This window comes from Gasterosteus aculeatus, chromosome 2 (assembly GCF_964276395.1).
Source record: "Gasterosteus aculeatus chromosome 2, fGasAcu3.hap1.1, whole genome shotgun sequence".
Taxonomy (NCBI): domain Eukaryota; kingdom Metazoa; phylum Chordata; class Actinopteri; order Perciformes; family Gasterosteidae; genus Gasterosteus; species Gasterosteus aculeatus.
The window spans coordinates 45,741-65,792 of NC_135689.1; the positions used below are offsets into that span (position 1 = coordinate 45,741).

A 20,052-nucleotide genomic window follows, 5' to 3' on the forward strand; every position below is an offset into this window, starting at 1 on the left:
AACAGAAATATATCCCGGAGGACGAATCGTTAAACCAGTTTTCAATAGTTTGGAATAAACAAACCTTTAAATCTAAAGGTATACTTTCATCAACAGAAGGAAACACCTGAAAACGACTGATAATGACATCAGCACATTGATGACCTCATCATGTTGATGAAACCATCACGTTGACAAAAACATATCTAATCTAAAAAAAATCAATAACAAGAGAAGAAACACAGGAACAGCTGTGACATCACAGATGATGTCGCTGATGATGTCATAGAGATACAGTAAATCAGTCTGAGGCTCAATACCAGTGTCTCCCATTACTCTGACCCCTCAGAGACTTAACCTACGTTACCTGGTGAGTAGTAGTGTTGCTGAGTCAGCGTTTCACTTCAAGTGATGATCTATGTGTGTACATTGTGTATATATAGGATGTCATTAATATAGATTCTTATTAGATCTAATATGAATATAATATTCTATTCATATATATATATATCATATATATATATGTATAGAGAGAGAGAGAAAACAAGCCAGACAACCATTTCTGCAGTAAAGCATAAGCACACTACATTAAATTGGAGTAAAAGTACATCAATGTAGCATAAGTGTTAAATGATCAGTAAAATCTGTCCCGTTCAAACCAGATGTTCCTGGTTTAATATTTATAAAGTGTTAATGTTTAAAACACAAAAGTATCAAAGTACAATCAGAAAAGTGTAAATAAATAACTAAACTCAATATTTAATTGAATAATAAGCAACTAATAATGAAAAACAATTTAATGTTAATGGATAGTTTCAGCTGTACAACTGTTCAGCTGTTATATCTAAACACCTCTAAACAAAGATCAAAGTGTTTGTAGATTTGTGGTTATGTGTGTGTGTTTAATGAATCATCTCCCGAAAAACCAAAGCCATGTCCATAAAAAATATCTTTTAATATCTCCAGTAAATGACACGTAGAACTCAGAAAAATAAAAAGCAAGCCCCTTTACATCTATAAACCACCCTAACAATCACAGCTGGGGAGGGCACAGCAACGATAGGCTACAGAAACGAGACGTCATTAAGACTCCTCAGCCGGACAAAATATTATAGATTATATCGAGATTAAATACACAGAAACATCTGATAGAAAAAGAGTAAGACGATTTATCTTTTCTCAGGACTTCATCCTGCTACAGAGGATCATGGGACATCAACACAACACACGGCCAATAGCATGTGGTCCGCCCAGCGACCACGAACGAATCAATTAGTATTCATAACGTTGGTGTTTCTACTTTACACACAAACAATATTAGGACACAAGCATCGACCAATCCGGTCGCAGCAGGCTTTAACAATGAAGTTATCAAACCCTAAAAACAGAAGGTTAAGCATGTGTTGGAGCCCTCACACATGTTAAACACACAGTAACTCTCTGATCAATACGTTTAATCAGTTTAAGAGGGAATGGGGGGGGGTTCCACACACTTTTGGCCATGTTAGTCCCAGGTCATTGTCTAATCAGAGAGCTTCACTGTGAAATCACCATCCATCAATCAAACACCAACAAGCAAAATAATAATGTCCCACTTTAACCAAGTACTTCTACACTGTGGCATTTGTACTGTTACAACAGTAACACAGTACTTAGTAACAAGTAACTTTGTTAAAAAAAAGTTTTTTTTTTATTTTTATTTTTAAGTGGCACATTATTTTTTTTTTGTGTATTTCCATTTATGTAAAGTGTTGAATACTACCCATAATGCATCATTGTCCTAAACAATATGAAAACATTCTTCATGGTGTGCTGGCAAAAGAAAAAAAAAGGCCAGAGATAAAGAAATTATAATTAAAGGACAGGAGACCTTCCGCTCCATCTAGGGCACCACATGACAAGTGACTGACCACGTGAAGCCACAAACGTTCTTCTTCCGCCGTTGTAGAGAAACGTTTCGTCAATGCTAAAAGACATCTGACAAACCCTTGTTCAAAGTTCCTCATTTCTCTGGAAATGGCTACTTCTTCTATAAGGCTTCGTCTAATTCAGTCAAAATAAGCATTTCTTTGGTAGAAAAATAAAGTCATGCTGTAAAAGTAGAGAACAGTTGAGACACGATGGCTCAGTGCTGCATTCCGGGCACTGCCGAGGCTAAGAAATCTCTCCACCAGGAGCTGATCTGAGGATGAACATAATCTTTATTATTCTATTCTTTATTGGTAGGTATGTGTGTGTATTTATATATATATATATATATTTAAACCCTTTAAACAGCTGATCAGTCACCTGGTTTAATCTGACTAATGAATTCAATTATTATATAATAATGTCAGAAATGATAACATCTGCAGAGAAATAAGTAGAATTTTGGAAGAGAAGAATATCACTGATGTTTTATTTCAATCATAACCGTTTACCCAGAATCATCAATATTTTCTTCTTTCCTTTGAAGACGGAATTCTATTTAAAAAAGATTGAGATTAAATCTACTTTTTCTACTGTGAAGTCTGAAGAAGTTAATTCCTTTTAGCATCTTTTTATTGTGAAAACTCTTTTAAACCAGAAACTATCTTCTTTATCTGATCTAAACTTCCTGCATCTCTTCCCTTTAAATTGTGTTCAGTAAAAAACTGATCAGCTGGTGTGTGTGCGTGTGTGTACTAGGGTTCCCACCTTTAGTAGAGAAAAATAAGGGACGCTACAGCTGACGGGGGGCGGAAGATGTTACCGACGGGCGGGAGGGGGGGGGGGGGGGGGGGGGACACGGCCGACGGGGTGTGGTGGCTTCAGAGCTGGACGCGGGGGTATTGGGAGCCACTTCCGCCGTTCTTTCAAATCGACAATCCGCCAAGAGTCCCGCCCTCCTCTGACTCTCATTGGTTTGTTTCAGGTTCACGGCCAATTAAACCAACGATGGCAGCGAGTATTACCCAATAAGGGGCAGAATAGGACGAGTCTTCACAGAATTCGAGTGGGATTATTTGCATGGAATGTTGTATTGACGACAACTCGGAAAATACAGAACAAACCCCGTCCTGTATTGATTCAAAACGGGACGCGCTATTTTATTCGCAAATACGGGACGATTCTGTATTTTAAGGGACGGGTGGCAACCCTACTGCGTACGTAAATGTATGTGTGTAAATATGAGTGCACTGGCCGGACGGCTACAAACGCGGCCGAGAACGCCTGCGGCCGTCGGACAAAGCGCCCGCGAGTCAGTTGTCGTTAACCACGTGGTGCAATGCTGAGAATGACGCTTTGCAAAAGTCTTTTCTGACAACATTTGAGAGGGATCTGATTAATCTGCGAGGAGCAGAGTATAAAGTAAAAAAACATGTAACTATGTTGCCACCAGGTGGCGCTATAACCATACTTATAGTTTGGCTGTCTACAGAGTAAGGATGACATGACACATGAGAAATAAGGAGCAGATTAGATAATGGCTTTCCGAGAGCATCAGAGGGCCCACTCCAACTCTTAAAGTTGCTTGCTCACAGTTCTATTCCAGCCTAATCAACCAAACCCCTGGCAACTCTAGACAGCCTTTTCCACCATAAGCCATCTCTTGAGGCCACAACCATCCTTTTCAACTGAGACTACAGAGGAGCAGTGGAACAGGTTCATTGACTTTTTCTGATCCAAGGTCAACAACATTCCCTCTCTCATGTCCAGCTCTTCACCTCTTCTTCCCTCTGACACCAACACCTTCTCTGCCAGTGTGCTGTCTCCTCTACACCTCGCTGAGGTTCAGGAGGATGTTGAGGAAATCCTTAGAAAAATGACATGCTGTACCTGCACCCTGGCTCCCATTCCCACTGCTCTGATCAAGTCACATCTACTGTACACACTCAGTCCTTTCATCAGCAGAGCTGTTAACCTTTCCCTTCATTCCAGCTGTGTCCCACCTGCTCTTAAGTTTGCTGTCATGTGTCCTCTCCTCAAGAAGCCCACCCTGGACCCGGAGGTTCCAGCCAACTATAGACCTATCTCCAACGTTGCCTTCCTGTCCAGGGTGCTAGAGAAGGTAGTTGCTTCTCAACTTCAGGACCACCTCAAGCACAACAACTTGTTTGAAACATTTCTGTTAGGATTCCATTCAGCTGACAGCACAGAAACAGCTTTGCTCAGGATGACGAATGACCTGCTGATGCTGCATCACCCTCACTTCTCATCCTCCTGGACCTGACTGCTGCATTTGATACAGTGGATCTTGCTGGTGTGCCTCCGCACCACCATTGGACTATCAGACTATGCACTCAAGTAGGTTTCAATCCTACCTTTCTGGCAGAAGTGAATACGTTTCACTGGAAAGATGCAAGTCCAGACTGCTCCCGGTCTCCCGTGGTGTTCCGCAAGGGTCGGTTCTTGGCCCCATCCTCTTTATCACCTACATGCTCCCCCTCGGCCGTGTCATCAGCAAACAAGGAATGTCCTTTCATTGTTATGCTGACGACACACAGCTCTACATCAAGACTGCCCCAAGCCCCTTTGCAGCCATGTCATGTCGCACCGCCTATCTTGGGGAGATAAAGGTATGGATAAGCAACAACTTTCTCAGTTTCAAAACAGAAGTCCTTTTGGTTGGCACTCCACACCAGGTTCAGTCATCCTCCATTATCCATCTCACCTTTGACAGTCAGGTCATACCCCTTTCCTCCAGTTACCTGGGTTATCTGGGAGTTAGGTGACCCTCAAATGACCTTTAATGACCATATCAAATACCTGTGCAAAACCTCCTTCCATCATCTCAAAAACATCTCCAAACTCCGGCCCACTTTGACCCTGTCAGATGCAGAGAAGCTTGCCCTGCCTTTATCTCCTCAAGACTGCACTACTGTAATTCGCTCTTCACTGGAATCACTGGCAAGAATATGCTGAAACTACAATACATCCAAAACAGCGCAAATGAATATGAGCACATAGCACCCATCCTACACTCACTACACTGGTTCCGTCTCATTCCGGATTGACCACAAAGTTGTACTACTCACTCATAAATGCATAAATGGACATCCACCTCCCTATCTGCAAGAGCTACTGACTCCCCAAACCTCCACCCGCACCCTCAGATCTGTAAGCAGCTCGCTGCTCCGGGTCCCCAACACCAAGCTCCGCACCATGGGCGACCGGGTCTTTTGCTCTGCAGCCCCACACAAATGGAACAGTTTCGCTGACCACCTGACGGAAGCACAGTCACTGGACTCTTTTAAAACTGGCTTAAAAACCTACTTATTCAGGAAGGTGTTTTTTACTCTATCTTACGTTTTTTTGTCCCTATGTTTTTATTAGCTTTTACTTTATTTTAACTATGTTTTTCCTATATTCTGCCATCTCCGTCGCACTCTGAGATCTGTTGATGAAGAGGGCGTTATAAATAAAATGTATTATTATTATTATGTATGGCCAATTCAAAACCACTTAATTTCATGGCAAACTGTGGAATTTTGCAATAGTATTTTTTCATGCTTTATGCAGGCGGTCTCAAGATCACACCCAAATTTGAAAAGAATCGGGTTTAATCTCTGGGAGGAGTTTGGTCCTTAACAACTCCAAAAAAGAATGAAAATAGGCAAAAAATGCAGATATTCAACGATTTGGAAGTTATGTGTCTTGCCAGATTAAGCCACACTCCTTGCAAAGTTCATTAGCCCATATCTTCTCAAAATAATAAGATTTTATGATCCAGGGGGACATTGAATCAATAATGATACACTGACGATTATGTGACAATCGCACACAGCGTTTAGGAGAAATGGCAAAATTCATTTTTGACCAAATTCAAAATGGCGGAAAATCGAGTTTGGTGCATTTGCATACCATGATTGACTTTTTTGTAGAGCATGTCCAAGAGCACATGTGTTTTCAAGTCAATCGGGCATTGGGGGGAAAAAATGGCCTACTGTGGTACTCTGGTGGCGCTATAGAGAAATTTCTTTATACACCAAAATGATCAAATTTACCTCCAGTCCTTATATGCATGCCAAATTTAACAACTTTTTGTATATCATAAAGCCCCCCAAAAGGCAAATAAACTGTGAGAATAATATTAAATCCTTAAAATACAATAGGTTCCTCTACGACAAGTCATAGGGAGGATCCTAATGAGAAACCTGCAAGGCGGCAACAACAGTCAGGTCAGGTCAGGTTACCGTGGCTATTGTGGTTAACACCAGAGCTCAGGTAGCAGCAACAAGAGTTGGCTTCAGTCTGAACAAAGACTGTGTTTGGCAGATTTTTTGTTCGACAGAATTGTCAAAAGTTGAAAAGCTCCTCAGGCTTTCTACCCAAGCTGGTGGTCTACTTCTGAGGAGCTTTAACAGTCACTGTACAATCTACTCAACTTAACAGGGGGTTGGACTTCTTAAGGTCTTCAGGTTATGTCGAGTTGCCTTTAGGTCTCCAGGTCCAGATGAAAGTTACTGCAGAAAAGCTGCTGTCCCAATCTACTAAACGTAACAGGAGCAGTGGGTTGGACTTGCTGTCGTCTTAAGGTCTTTAGGTTGTGTCGAGTTGTCTTTAGGTCTTCAGGTCGTCTTGAGGTCTTCATGTCTTCACGTCGCTCCGTCTGCGGTGGAATGTGAAGCATTGCTGTCATGACAACTTGAGGCAACATCACTGCAGAGGAACATTGAAACGAGTTTAATGCGTTCAGCAACAACGTGGAAAGACAGACTGATGTTCGGTAATTAAAGAGATCTGCAGTCATTCATCAATAAAAATGAAACCTCTTTCAAATTGTCAAAACTTCTTTTTAGAAAATATACAACCTGTCATCATATCCCTCCTTTTGTTCAAAAACATCGCTGAGGACTCCAGTCCAATAACAAAACATGCATAAGAAGAGAAAGGCGGGCCTTGAAAAATTGGCCAATGAGAGCGAAGCAAAATAACTTTAGTCACCGGGTAGCGACCAATCCGGAGCCTCGATGAGGATTTTCATTCAAATACCCACAGCTGGAACCGGGAAACCGATATAAATAAACATTTTCTTATAAAACAGACGGTAAAGAGCAAAATAAAAAAAGGTTTCCTCATGCACATCAACGAGGCTCGGGTTCAAAGGTCAGGAGAGGAATAATTCCAGGAAACTCGCCAATAAATAATCCAGCGACTGGTGGAAACGCCCTTTACGGCCGTTTCAGCATCCGCAGAAGAAGAAAATAATTTGTCGGGTCCACTTTTCACAACGCGTTCAGGGTTCCAGAGAAACATCTGTTGTTCTCACTACAGCAGAGGAAGAAGTTCTTTACTCCTTCGCCAATCGAATCTCCCAAAAGCAACAACATGGTTCCTGGTTGGATTGGATATCCAGTTGTCCTCCGAACCTTCGGAGGGGACTCAGGGCTTCTGGGGGCCAGGGGACAGAACCACAGGGGTAGAGAGACCATCCACACTGAGAGCCGGGATGTGGATCTGATTACTGCCATTAGTGGGAAACTAAAGGGCAAACAAGGGGAGGGGAGAGAGACAGAGAGAAGTCCATTTGAAACAGTTTCATCAGGGTTTATTGACAATCCCTGAACACAACACATATACAGATAAATATATTGTGTGTGTTTCAGTAGCATTAAAACCGCTGTAATGCTTCTAAATGTCAAACTGATAGCGAGATCAGGGATCAAAAAAATAATCTGTTTCATAAAGTCATCAAATGATATACACACACACACACACACATACAGTGCCTTGCATAAGTATTCACCTCCTTGGACTTTTATACATTTTGTCATGGTATAACCATGAATTCAAATGTATTTCATTGGGAATTTATGTATGGACCAACACAAAATAGTGCATCATTTGGAAGTCGGGGGTAAGTTTACATGGATTTCAAAATGATTTAAAAATACAAATCTGAAGTGTTAAATGTATTCACCCCCTTTACTGTAAAACACCTCATAAAGATCTGGTCAAAAAAAACAGCATTAAAAAGCTTTAATTTCCAACCCTTTATTCTAAAACAGAACTGCAAATTCACATTGCAAAAATAGAAAGTACAGGTTGCTCCTTGAACATAATCATTTATAAAAAAGAAAATACAAATCAGAAAATGTTAGTGTTTTTGTGATTTGTTTCAACGTCAGAACTTGTTCTCTATACGACACTCACAAACTCTCACACTCACACCTCCATGTTCACTTGAAGCTTATTCATTACATTATTACCATCATTGTAGTGATGTATACAGCTAAAAAACAACAAAGTGCTATGAGATTAATTTAAAATGGCATTTGTAAATAAATGGATTAGAGGCTTCTTAGTTGATTTAATGATAAAACGTGTCTCAGTCCTGCTAACTGCTATACGAGCTAACGCTAGCTTGATCAGCTGGATGGCGAGTAAAACAGCAGCAGCGCTGCTGGAGGCTCGTTACATTCCTTACGTCAAAACGGTGTCTGCGTCATGTGATTCACAACAACTGCCGGCGCGGCTTGCTGAGCAAAAAAATAAAAATAAATAAATAAAAGCGCAGCGCTTTTATTTTTTTGCTCCGCGTGGATCTCCGCCACTCATTGAGTGACGTAATAATCGCGTGACACAACGAATTCGTTGCCAACGCTTTAAATAATCAAATTTTAGCGATTTCATCGATTTGTTGTTGCAGCCCTAATCCCAAGATTTGAACACTTCACGGAGCACCATAAAATCCATCATCAAAAAATGGAAACAACATGGCACAACCACAAACCCACCAAGAGAAGGCCGTCCATACAAAATGACCAGGCAAGGAGAAGATGAATCAGAGAAGCAACCAAGAGGCTCATGGGAACTCTGGAGGAGCTGCAAAGATCCACAGCTGAGGGGGGAGAATCTTTCCACATGACAACTATTACTGTGTACTCCACTAATCTGTCCTTTGTCCTTATGTTTGGAGTTCAACACAAGCCATGTGGAAGACAGAGCAAACACGTAGAAGAAGGTGCTCTGCTCAGAGGATACCAAATTGTAACATCTTAGCCTCAATGCAAAACACTATGTATGGTGGAAATACACATATATATATATATATATATATATATATATATATATATATATATATATACTGGGGTTGTCAAAAAGTTTAATTGTAATCACTGGGCAGTGAGCACAGGGCACACTACAGGACACGCTGTGGTGCCCTCATGAAGAGACATTCACACCAGTGGCCTGCTGGAAGCCATTCTGCAGGGCTCGGGCAGTGGTCAGTGGGCAACCTCCTTGCACAAAGCAGGAGATATCGCTCCTGCTGATGGGTTGAGGACAGAGGTCTTCAACAGGGGGTCCGCGACCCTCAAGGGGTCCGTGAAGGTACTGCAGGGGGGTCGCGAAATTTTTGGTTGATAAGACAATTTTTTTCCCCACAAATGTAAATGTCTTCAGAATCAGAATCAGAATTTTATTTATGGTCTTTAAATACACATTAACATGAATCCAACATATTGAAGCGAACGGATAAATTGATGGAGAAGACGTTATCTGTCAGTCCGCAACACACACATCAGCTTCCCTCAGCAGCTCTCAAGCCGGGCACCGGTTCACTCACTGCTCCTTTCATGCTGATACGACAGCGCAGGCACCAGCCAATCAGATCGCGTTTATGCTCACGTCTAAAGAGCGTGAAGCTCAAAAATAAAAGATGGCGGACCAAACTCCGTAGAATAGGGGGTTCCTGCTTCACCTCGCCATCAGTTTGGGGGACCTTGGCTTGAAAAACGTTAAAGACCTCTGGTTGCGAACCTTCTATGACCCTGTCCAGCTCTCAAGAGGGAAAAAAAGCTCTCCTAGAGTAATTGCCTGTTTCCTGGAATCTCCTTTATGTTCTGGAGATTATGCTGGGAGACACATCAAATCTCCTTGTGACGGCAAGCGTGGATGTTCCATCCTGGAGAAGTTGAAAAACTTCTGTAGGGTTATAAAAATGGCCTCATGCTCCCAGTAGTGATAATGACTCTAGCTAAAGCCAACACTAGTGAAAAAACAGTTAGAGATCAAGAGGGAGAAACTTGAATTGGCCTCTAGATACAAAACCAGTCCTGGGGGGGGTCGTCTCATTGTTGCCCCTCTAGTGCACCTGTGGTTAATTCCATTAACACCAATGCAGGTGAAACTGATTAATAACCCCCTCTGCTATTTACCCAACCAGATCATTATCAGAGCCAAAAATTGTTCCTTTAATTGTGGTCAATCCAAGAGAAAAGGGGATGAAATACAATAGAAGAAATAAAATCAAGGGATGAATAAATAATCGTTGTCCACTCCCGAGTGTAGTATTGTAGATGCCACACATGCTGTTCAAAGAGGGTAGTGTATGATGTTTGGGCATAGAGAGAGTTAACGAGTCACAGTTCAGCCAGAGGGCCGAGCAACATACGGTAATAACCCTCATTTTATTAATAATGCTGTGAGAGGACCCCAACGTTTTGTAAAGATTTTGGAGCCTTAATGAATATGTTATTCCATTTGATTGATGTCCCATACTTTTTGGATATGTAGCAGCTGTAGCCATCTGATAGTTATACCCTTCAATTCTGCAGTGAGTAGTATCTTTAGAAGGTATTTTTTTCTTCAGGTATTGCTCCCAGTAGTGCTACTGTGGGATCTTGTTGGATGTCCTGTTGGAATCTCTTTGGGGGCATCAAAGACTTTTTGCACTTAATTTAGGGCATAGCCAGAATATATGTGTGTGATTGGCTGCATGTGTTCCACAGTTCTGCCAGCCAAAGTTTGAGTGTCTTGGGCCCATTTTGGCGAATATTTCTGCAGTTTTGGGGAATCTGGTAATTACTTTCCATTGTTTTGAATTTTAAACTAAGTGTTCCTCTGTGCACATTTCCTCCCAGATATTCTGTGGTATGATCCTGTTCATTTCCGCCTCCCATCTCCAATATTTTTGTAGGGAATTACGTTTCATAGATAGAAAGACGCTATATAGCTTACTTATTGTCTTCTTATTTTCGTTTCCCATCTGTATCTCTATTGAAAACCTTTTTATATTTTTATATTCACAAAAAAGGCCACCTTTTGTGTGTTGTTAGAAACGTTTTCAACTGTAGGTATTGGAAGAAAATTGTTTTCGGGAGATTGAAATCCTTATTCAGCTGCTCAAATGTCTTATATGTCATATATCGATTACAAATCGATTGAAATGGTACATAATCGACTGTATCGATACTTGTAAACTGCACATTGGATTTAAGTACAAAAACGGTGTGGATGCGTGTTTGTTTGTTTGTTTTTTAGCACTTTAGACGCGTTAAACGTTACTTGATTCCGTCTGCCTGTCTGTGACGTCATCAGTACGCAGCGGCCCCCGCGCGAAACAACAAAAAACACAGCGTGGAGGAGACGACTGCAAGCAAGACATTTACAAACCAACTTATCGATCCAGCGCGTGGAAACATTTTGGCTTTTGCAAACACGGAGGTGTTCTAAATAAGTCGCTCGCTGTTTGTAGAATATGTAGAAGACAAATAAAAAACCACGGAAACACAACGAATCTTTCCGGCCGTGTACTAAGGCGCCGTGGGATTAAACAACGCCGACAGTCAGGACCTCTAGCAGCGTCACCGCTGCAGCAGCAGCAGGTAACTCAGCTCTGCAGACACCTCAGGCCTCGCCAGCACCAAACTCAACAGTAACAATTGCCAAGTTTATCTGTAAAGACATGCGACCCTACGATGTGGTTGAACATCCGGGGTTCTGTGAATTGACCCAAACATTGTGTAATTATTGTGTAATGTTTACATGAAAATGGTTGCACAAGAAAAGGTTAATACATTTGCCATCAATTGTTGTTTGCTTGTTTATAATATCCATAATTAATTTAAACCTGATTTCCTTACAAGAAACAACAGGGATCTCGGAAACTTTGCCTGCACTGTCCAGTAAAGTTACTGAATCGATTTCAAGTCACTGAATCGAATCATTCTAAATGAACCCAGATCGTCCATGAATAGAATCGGCAACCATGAATCGTGATTCGAATCGAATTGTTGTTAAAATTAATCGTTACACCTCTAGTCCTTACGCATGCGCGGTTGCTTCTGCTTCTTTTATATCGATCCCACCGTGCAACCCTGTACCGTCCGCAACCACCCCTCCCCCCCATTGGCCGTCGTAATGTCCCCCCCCACACCACCACCCGCAAAAAATAGTATAGGACATTTTCCTTGTCCTTCTGCTTTGGGAGTCTCTCTTTTCTTCACATTATGCTACACATTTTGTTAATGAGATAAATCAATGTTGTGCATAATAATCAAGACTTTCATAATCTCTATAACGCCGACAACACACACACATTTTTTTTTTACTGTTTTCTGACAGAGTTGAAGCATAAGCAGCGTTACATTAATAATGTACCACAATATACCTCACCAGACTGACATGTAGAGGGTGCTTACCTCTGTATGGGCACGTGACCTTTGCCCATGGGGACAAGTGGATAAGTTGTAAATGTAGCAAAACAAAAACAGAGACTTTCTTGTAGGGGGAGGGGGGTGCCGTTTCTCTCATCTGAACCAGAAGGAGTCAACAAAGTGCAACAAACACAGAGCTGGTCTATGACAGAGACTTTTACCTGAAATGACAGTTTGGCTGGAGAGCGAGGAGCGATAGGGCTCAGCGTGCTCCAGAAGTGTATGGTGGAGGGGAGAGGAGTAGGAGTGAGGAGGACAGGGGTCTGTAAGACACACAATGAGTCATTAGAGGATGCATGCACGCACACACTCACACACACACACACACACACACACATGCACGCACACACACCAGGGCATGGGAGGTGATGACAGAGGGCGTCAGGCTGTTGGTTGCTGATCCAGGAGCCAGGAGACTGTTCACAGCAGCATTCACCTGGGGAGGAAAAAGGAAGTAATATCACACCCGCTGCGGCTCATTCTACGTTATGCATTGATATTCTACTAACCCATTGCATTCGCATTTCATTCTACTTTATTTTATTACTTGTGCACTGTTTTGTCTTGTCTGTCTACTGTCGCGCACTAACCGCCAAGACAAATTCCTTGTATGTTTAGCATATTTTGGCAAATAAATGTTTCCTGATTCCTGATGTACCTTATCCAGGGAGAGGCCGTGGGGGAGGGAGGGGGAGGAGGGCAGCTCTAGGCCGCGAGGCTTCTTGGGTTTCGAAGGAGCAGCATCGGAGGTCACAGGAGGAGACGCTGTCAAGGAGGAGGTCGTCACCGGGGGGGCTGTAGGCTCTGTGTTAACACAGGAAATGATGTCAAGCTCTCTACTTAGTCAGAGAACTTCTGTGAATAAACTGTATTATTATAACCTTCACTATGACTTGTTATGTTATTACATCTTATTATATGAGAAGAAAAGACATTTAGCTTCAGACCTTTGATATCAAAGAATGTGCTTTCACTTTTACAAGAGGTAATAAACAGTAGTAAATAATAATAAATGTTAACAAACATGTATAAACATTAATTAAAGTAACTAAACAATAATAAACATTAATGAATGGTTATGTAAAGATAATAAACATGCCGCATCATGCAGAAGCTACTAAGTAGTATCACCTGTGGGCGTGTCCTGCCCTCGCTTACCTCCGACCCCGGGCTCCATGCAGGGAGGGGGCGGGCTCTCCGTGATGGTGAGGGAGGGCTCTGGTTCTCCAGGGCCACAGATCAGCTGAGGGACCTGGAGGAGGAGCAGAGACGTCATGAGTAATGAGTCTGAAAGGAGGACTGAGCAGAAACCTGCACCTCCTCCTCTGACCTCCTCTACCCGTTTCTCCTCCAGAGACACCATCTCGAGCAGCTCCTCCTCCGACAACAGGTTTTCCTCCTTAATGGCGATGGGGGCGGGGGGAGGGCGGACCAGGGGAGGAGCACACTGGTGCTGGTTCAGAGGAGGGTTGATGATGACATAGACGGGCTGGTGATTGGTGGCCCCCCCAAAGTCGTCCTGCTGGGGACCCATCAATACGTGTGGGGGAGGCAAAGGACTCACCACCCCCCCAGCAGCCCCCAGGGGGATGAGGGACGACGGATCTCCGACTCTGGTGAGGTAAATCTGAGGAGGCTCGCCCACTGGGGGACCAAGAGGATTCTGGGAGAGGAGAAGAAAGTAGCTTAACACCCGTTTGGAATTGGGTAACCACACAGGGGGCGGAGCCTCACGCTGACCTCTGATTGGCTGGTGGTGCTGGCTGGTATCTGTGGGCTTAGAGCTGGGCTCTCACAGGGAGACGGGTGAGTCACAATCACCTGGAGGGAGGACTCAACTCCTCCTCCTCCTGATGGGGGCGACGTGGACTCTGCCTGTACACACACCTGAGAGAAGCAGGAGGACCAGGAGGAGGCGGGGGGGGGAACGGGAAGAGGACAGAGAATTGTTCATCTCAGATATTTTTTGTGTCCATGTTGAAAGGACTAATAAAGTTCTCTGTATAAATATGAAATATATTGAATATGTTCCTCACAACCTGATTGGTTGATGACTTTCTTTGCTGAGCTCTTTTTATTCACGAAGAGAACTAACGAATAGCTACGGGAGACCAAACCTACTTGTAAATACAATACTACAAAATGTACTTTTAAAGCATGAATACATTATGATACATTTCACATGGATAAAGCAGCAGGTTTGTTCCTCTCTGACCAACAATCAATACATTTGATCGGCGCAGTAAGAAGCCGTGTAACTGTGATGACGACCCACTGACCGCCTGCGTCCCCCTCACCACTCTGGCCTTGGAGGCGGAGTCCTGCTGCAGCAGCGGTGGCAACTCTGTTTTGATTGGCCGCAGGTCGGGAGAGGCTTGCAGCGATTGGATGGTGAAGGTGGAGTAGAGACCGGACTTCATGTAGTCGTTACGGGAGCTCTTCTGGGAGCCGGGTGACGAACGCTGGATCAATAAAAGATCAATACGTGATATTGATACGGTGCCGATAGAGCCTGGTTCAATAACACAGATTGTTCAAATAGTCATCAATGTCAGAGAGACAGGTACCTGGGATAAGCTCTTTGATGCATAGGGTGAGGCCACGCCCCCCGGGCATTTTGATAGGCTGACGGGGTCGGCGGTGTCCGTCCTCTGGCTCTGGTCTACGTTACGTATCCCATCATGCATTGCGGGATCGGGCTGACTCACAAACTTATAAACAAACTTCTGACCGCTCACCTTCTTTATGATGTTCTGAAGGACGCACATAGATTCATTATGAGTACTACAAATATATAGTACTACTGATATGACTGACTGACATTTCATAGTACAGTGGTTCCCAAACCTTTCTTGTCAATCCTCCCACGACAATATAGGAACACTGACGTAGCTTCTTTGTTTTCAAAAAATTTGGTTTTTTCTTTCTAAAATAAGTACAAACACCTCAATTGTCCACTTCAGTTTCCAAGCAGCTTTAGTTCAGTGAGCTTCATGCTGTCTCCTGTCAGTATTTAAAGACTCTTCTTCTGAAGAGGGACAGATGTGCCTTGCATGGCCGCGTTGCCTGTCACAGCTGGAACGGACTATCAGATTTGAGATCATTCAGGACCTGTCCTCTTCCAGCTTCGATCACCATTCGATCAGAACCAAAAATAAAACATGTTAGATCTTAAAGCATTACCCAGAAGCCTCTTCTTTCACTACTTCCTACCATCTAGGAGATGACCCACGACAAAGACGAATCAGCTCACAGCGTCAGTCCTCTTACTTCTTTTCTTTGTTTCCACTTTTCTTATTCTGTGGTTTTCAGAACAGTAAGAATGAAAGATCAACTTTACTCGCTTAGTTTCTATTGAGAACGTTCAAACGTTCAAAAGATGAACTGACTTGGTGAGTTAGCTTGATGGTATGAAGGTAGATTTGTGTCTTTATTATGCAAACAAATCAAAAAACTGTTTTTAGAGAAACGTTTGTGAGTAAAAATATATAAACTATATATACATTTAAAATACATAATTTATCATTTGTGTTTTTAGCCTCACAGAGGAGCTCACCAAAGAGTCTGCTAAGATCAAAGCTAACATCCGAATGGTGATCGAAGTGAGCGAGTTATCATTTTCATCTTCAATACTAACAAGCAGTCTATCCCTCACCATTTGGTATCATTTTATTATATATTGCTATACATGTGTGTGTGGATTTGGTTGAGTGAACTTGCGCCCGTCTTGTAGTCCCACCCCCCAGTTTGTGAACCACTGTCCTATGCCATGTCTCATTTGGTTGGCTGCACCCTCATGGATGGATGAAGGATGGATTCGTCACTTTGGCTCCTCCGAATGCAGTTGAAGAACGCAGCCCTCCAGGCGGCGATTCACAGACACATCTGATCCATCTTACCCTAAGATTTAATTTATTCAGGGTGGAGACAGATGAGCCGACAGGGGGGGAAGTGGGATTTCAATTTTTTAGAATACAGACATTTTTATATAGTTTCATTTAATATATTTTATCTGGATAGTTCAGTAACCTTACAATTACAATTGTGAGAATGAATACAAAAAGAAAATAAACTTGTCCTTTTGTTTTGTGGTGTGATTATAAACTAACTATACATTTAGTTTAGTGTGATTATGTGTGCATCTCTACTGCAAGGCCATCAGACATCCAGGCGACCTGAAATCTTTTCTTTAAACCAAGCTGGTCTGCTAAATTTTTTGTTGATTCTACTGTTTTAAGTTAATGTGATTGCTGGTTTGCTTTAGCTCTTGCCGTTTTTACAGCCAGTTCTTTCTTAAAGGACTAACAAATTGTAGCACTTAAATTGTACTTATTAAGCCACTTATCTATAGAAAATTGTAAATTGGCTTATTTGAGGAAATTGCACTTTGTTTCTTGTTCTTCTGAGTTTGTGTCCTTATGGTTGAAATATACTTATTGTAAGTCGCTTTGGATAAAAGCGTCAGATAAATGACACGTGATGTAATTATAAACTAACTATACATTTAGTTGTGTTTTATGGAGCAGGAGGAAGCAGCATCAAGCTGAAGGAGAATGACGTGTGTGGTGACATTCAGCTTCTGTAGCTTGGACATATTCTGTAAAGAATCTGTGCAAAAAGAGTGAATAAATGTGTTTGCTGTTGTGGTTTTTATTGACGTCATTGATTTATTTCCTCTGCCTTAAGAATGCAATATACTGCCTTAAGATTGCTCCAATATACTCGGAGCTAAAAGTTCACGACTTGTGACTAGAAAATGTTCTTCTCTGATCCTGAAATATATCATGCGCCGGAGGTGAAGCGTATCTTCCTAAATTAAATGAAAAAAGAAAAAGAAGATTACTTTCGCGATCTGCAGATTTTCCATGGTTTTAAGGCTTTTACTTTCAAGCGCAGCAGGTTGCGGGAGTGGCAGAGACAAAGCTGATATAGCAAAAAGGAAGTCTCCATTTTAGGGGCCGCTTGGTTCAGCCAATGCGGTTGTTGGGGGACCCGGCCCACGTAGACCAGCAGGCCGGTTCCTCAGGAGGATGCAGCCCACCAAACGAGACACAGCCCTAGTATCACCAGTAGTACTACTGATACTACCTTGTCGTAGTAGTACCGGAGGGCCCGGCTCAGCTTGTCATAGTTCATGTTGTGCTTGTTCTTGCGGAGGCCCCAGAGGCGAGCCACCTCCTCAGCGTCCAGCAGCTTGAACTCTCCGTCCTTTCCCGTCCAGGAGATCAGGTGATGCTGTTGCTGGTCCTCCAGTAGGTGGAGCAAGAACTGCCACAGCGTTATGGAGGGGTCCATGGCTGAGGAGAGAGAGAGAGGCAGGAAGGCCGGTTCTCCATCAGAAATACTGTGACTGAGACAAGGAGGAGCACATCGCCATGGCTTTATGGTCTGCTAGAGATCTGTGAATCAGTGTGTAGCCCTGCCCTAAAGCATCCCCTGCTTTATGGTCCGTTTGACTCTAAATGGACCACCATTCACTAAATGAACATCATGCTGTATCGAAGAAGAATTGAAACTAGAGGTTGAGATGATAAACTTGTGTTTACTGGGCGAATACATTCAAGAGAAAAGTCCTCTGCTGGTCACAGGTTGAAAAGTGCTGAATATCCTGTGAAGATGAATAAACAGTCCAGTTTCTGAGGCTAATTAACATCAGCTTCATAAGCTGACACACCACCAACCCATCAGAGCCCATGGAAACCACTGTCGTGGTGACGGACTTCTAATCAACGGTAACCAGGGAACAATTAGGCTGCCCCCCTGCTCAAAGAAACTTCAGCACATCTGAGGATTTCTCTCTTTTAGAGGCTGAACGCTAATAGAAAACATATTAACTTTAGAATTTAATAACATTCAGGACTGCTTGGAAAGAACACAATATTCATCAAATAGAATAATAGTTTTTCCTGTGTCGACATGAGGGTTTTGGGACAGAGGATATCCCACGTGTACAGACATATACAGATTCATCATTTAAATTGAATCGGCATGTAATGTATATTAAAAATAGGAAAGATGAAGAAACCATGAGAACCTATTCATTTCTCTCAGACCCTAACGAGGGGTTTTATTGTTGTGGTGGTGGAGCTCTGACCACCTTGTGTCCCGTTCAGTTTGATCAGAAAATCTGTTCACTTCATCAACTGTTCATCTAATCTGTTGATATAAATGCATTGATCAAAATGTTTGCTTCGGGTCAATAATAATAAAACCCATTATGTTTATTATTTATTGAACTCTACAGGAAGTCTAGCTGTGATACACAGAGGTGTGACATCATGACCTCAAAGAGGTTGAGATGACATGATGTCACCAGCTGTGAGATCCACTACACCTCCAGCCAGCTTCTACACAAGACAGCATGATGACACACACACACACGCATAAACAAATACTCTGTCTACACAAACACCACAAACACACAAACTGCAGCAGGCCTCAGCAGCTCCACACACACTTGTTGCTATGCCGATGCTTCCCTCCATACTGCACAGAAACACACGCACCTGCAGCATGTAAACACAGCACCGTCTCTCACCGTTAATCAGCGGGTTTGACTCCATCTTACGCCCCGTGTTGTGTTCTAGCGAACATTCTCCATGCTGCTTGTTGTTGCGTTACCTGTGTGTGTGTGCGTGTGTGTGTGTGTGTGGGGGGGGGGGGGGCGGTCAGCCGTCAGAGCCGGTCCAATGAGGTGACGTTCCGCAGCTTCTCCCGCGCCCCGCCGTTCTTATGTAACCGCTCCGGGCTGCCGCTGCCGCCGTTGCCAGGCTGCGGAGCCTCCATGCTAAAGCCAAAGCTAATGGACACACTTAAAAGTTCAGCACACCAACCGGAGGGGAGTTTGTTTCAGCAGCGCTCGCAGCTAATTAGCTTAAGTAGCTAATTAGCTTAAGTAGCTAATTAGCTACCTTGAATGGTAACACTAGCATGCTAACGCGTTCTCGTCTCATCCTGTCAGGTTAAGAACCAGCTACCGTCACGTCGGTTCGGTTTAGCCTAGCCTGCTGCTCTGACAGCCCCCACCCCCGCCACACTTCGGTCCCCGTACAGCGCTGCTCATTGCGGGCTTAAGAGTTCACCGGAAACCGTCCATAGACCTCCGACGCGGATGGAAAGGCAACCGTAAAATAATCCCGGTTGTTTGTTGTCGGTTTAACGAAGCGAGTCGTCCGCGGCTTCGGTGTGTTTTGCCAGTTTCTTCCTGTTTGGAGCCGAACGCCTCCTCGCTACTTTTTACCTCCATCAAGTTAGCCAGCGTTCACAAAACCACACTTCCGATGATCAATTTCAAAATAATAGATTTGTACTCATAAAACACCTTATTTGTAGTACTTGTTTTGATATTGTTTTTGAACATATGTCTCTTTTTTGTTTGTTGATCCACTATACAGTATCATACTTTATAACTTTCTACAACTAGAAAGTAACTACTAATATACTAACCAACTTATCAAGATAATGTTACACTTTGGTAGACACTCACGTATTTTATACTTCTCTTACTTGCTAACGTACATTGATTTTTACTTAAAAGTAGTTACCTTTCTACTGACGTACTTTCATACTCAAGTAAAAAGAACAAGATGTTCCTGTGAGATGTACAGTACCAGTAGCTCAGTACATTGCTTAAGTACATGTAGCTGGTTATGGACTGAGCAGACTTGAAGAA

The 20,052-nt window shown here is 42.8% G+C and overlaps 1 protein-coding gene across 9 annotated transcripts; it reads right to left on the reverse strand.

The window, feature by feature from the left end:
- Positions 1 to 6,609: 6,609 nt before the first annotated feature.
- On the reverse strand, positions 6,610 to 19,712 carry elk1 (ETS transcription factor ELK1). 9 transcript variants are annotated; one of them, XM_040170116.2, is made up of 11 exons: positions 18,919 to 19,712; positions 17,469 to 17,677; positions 14,948 to 15,133; positions 14,678 to 14,842; positions 14,121 to 14,267; positions 13,711 to 14,043; positions 13,539 to 13,632; positions 13,039 to 13,184; positions 12,733 to 12,816; positions 12,542 to 12,643; positions 6,610 to 7,422 (listed from the first exon to the last, which is right to left on the reverse strand). In XM_040170116.2, exons 1-11 carry the CDS (start codon positions 18,941 to 18,943, stop codon positions 7,324 to 7,326), a joined length of 1,590 nt encoding a protein of 529 aa, XP_040026050.2. In that variant the 5' UTR covers positions 18,944 to 19,712; the 3' UTR covers positions 6,610 to 7,323. The 9 variants fall into 9 exon arrangements, with proteins under 9 accessions (XP_040026050.2, XP_040026049.2, XP_077936796.1 ...); XM_040170115.2 differs by having other exon boundaries at positions 13,512 to 13,632; XM_078080670.1 differs by having other exon boundaries at positions 14,660 to 14,842; positions 18,919 to 19,659.
- Between the last annotated feature and the right edge of the window lie 340 nt (positions 19,713 to 20,052).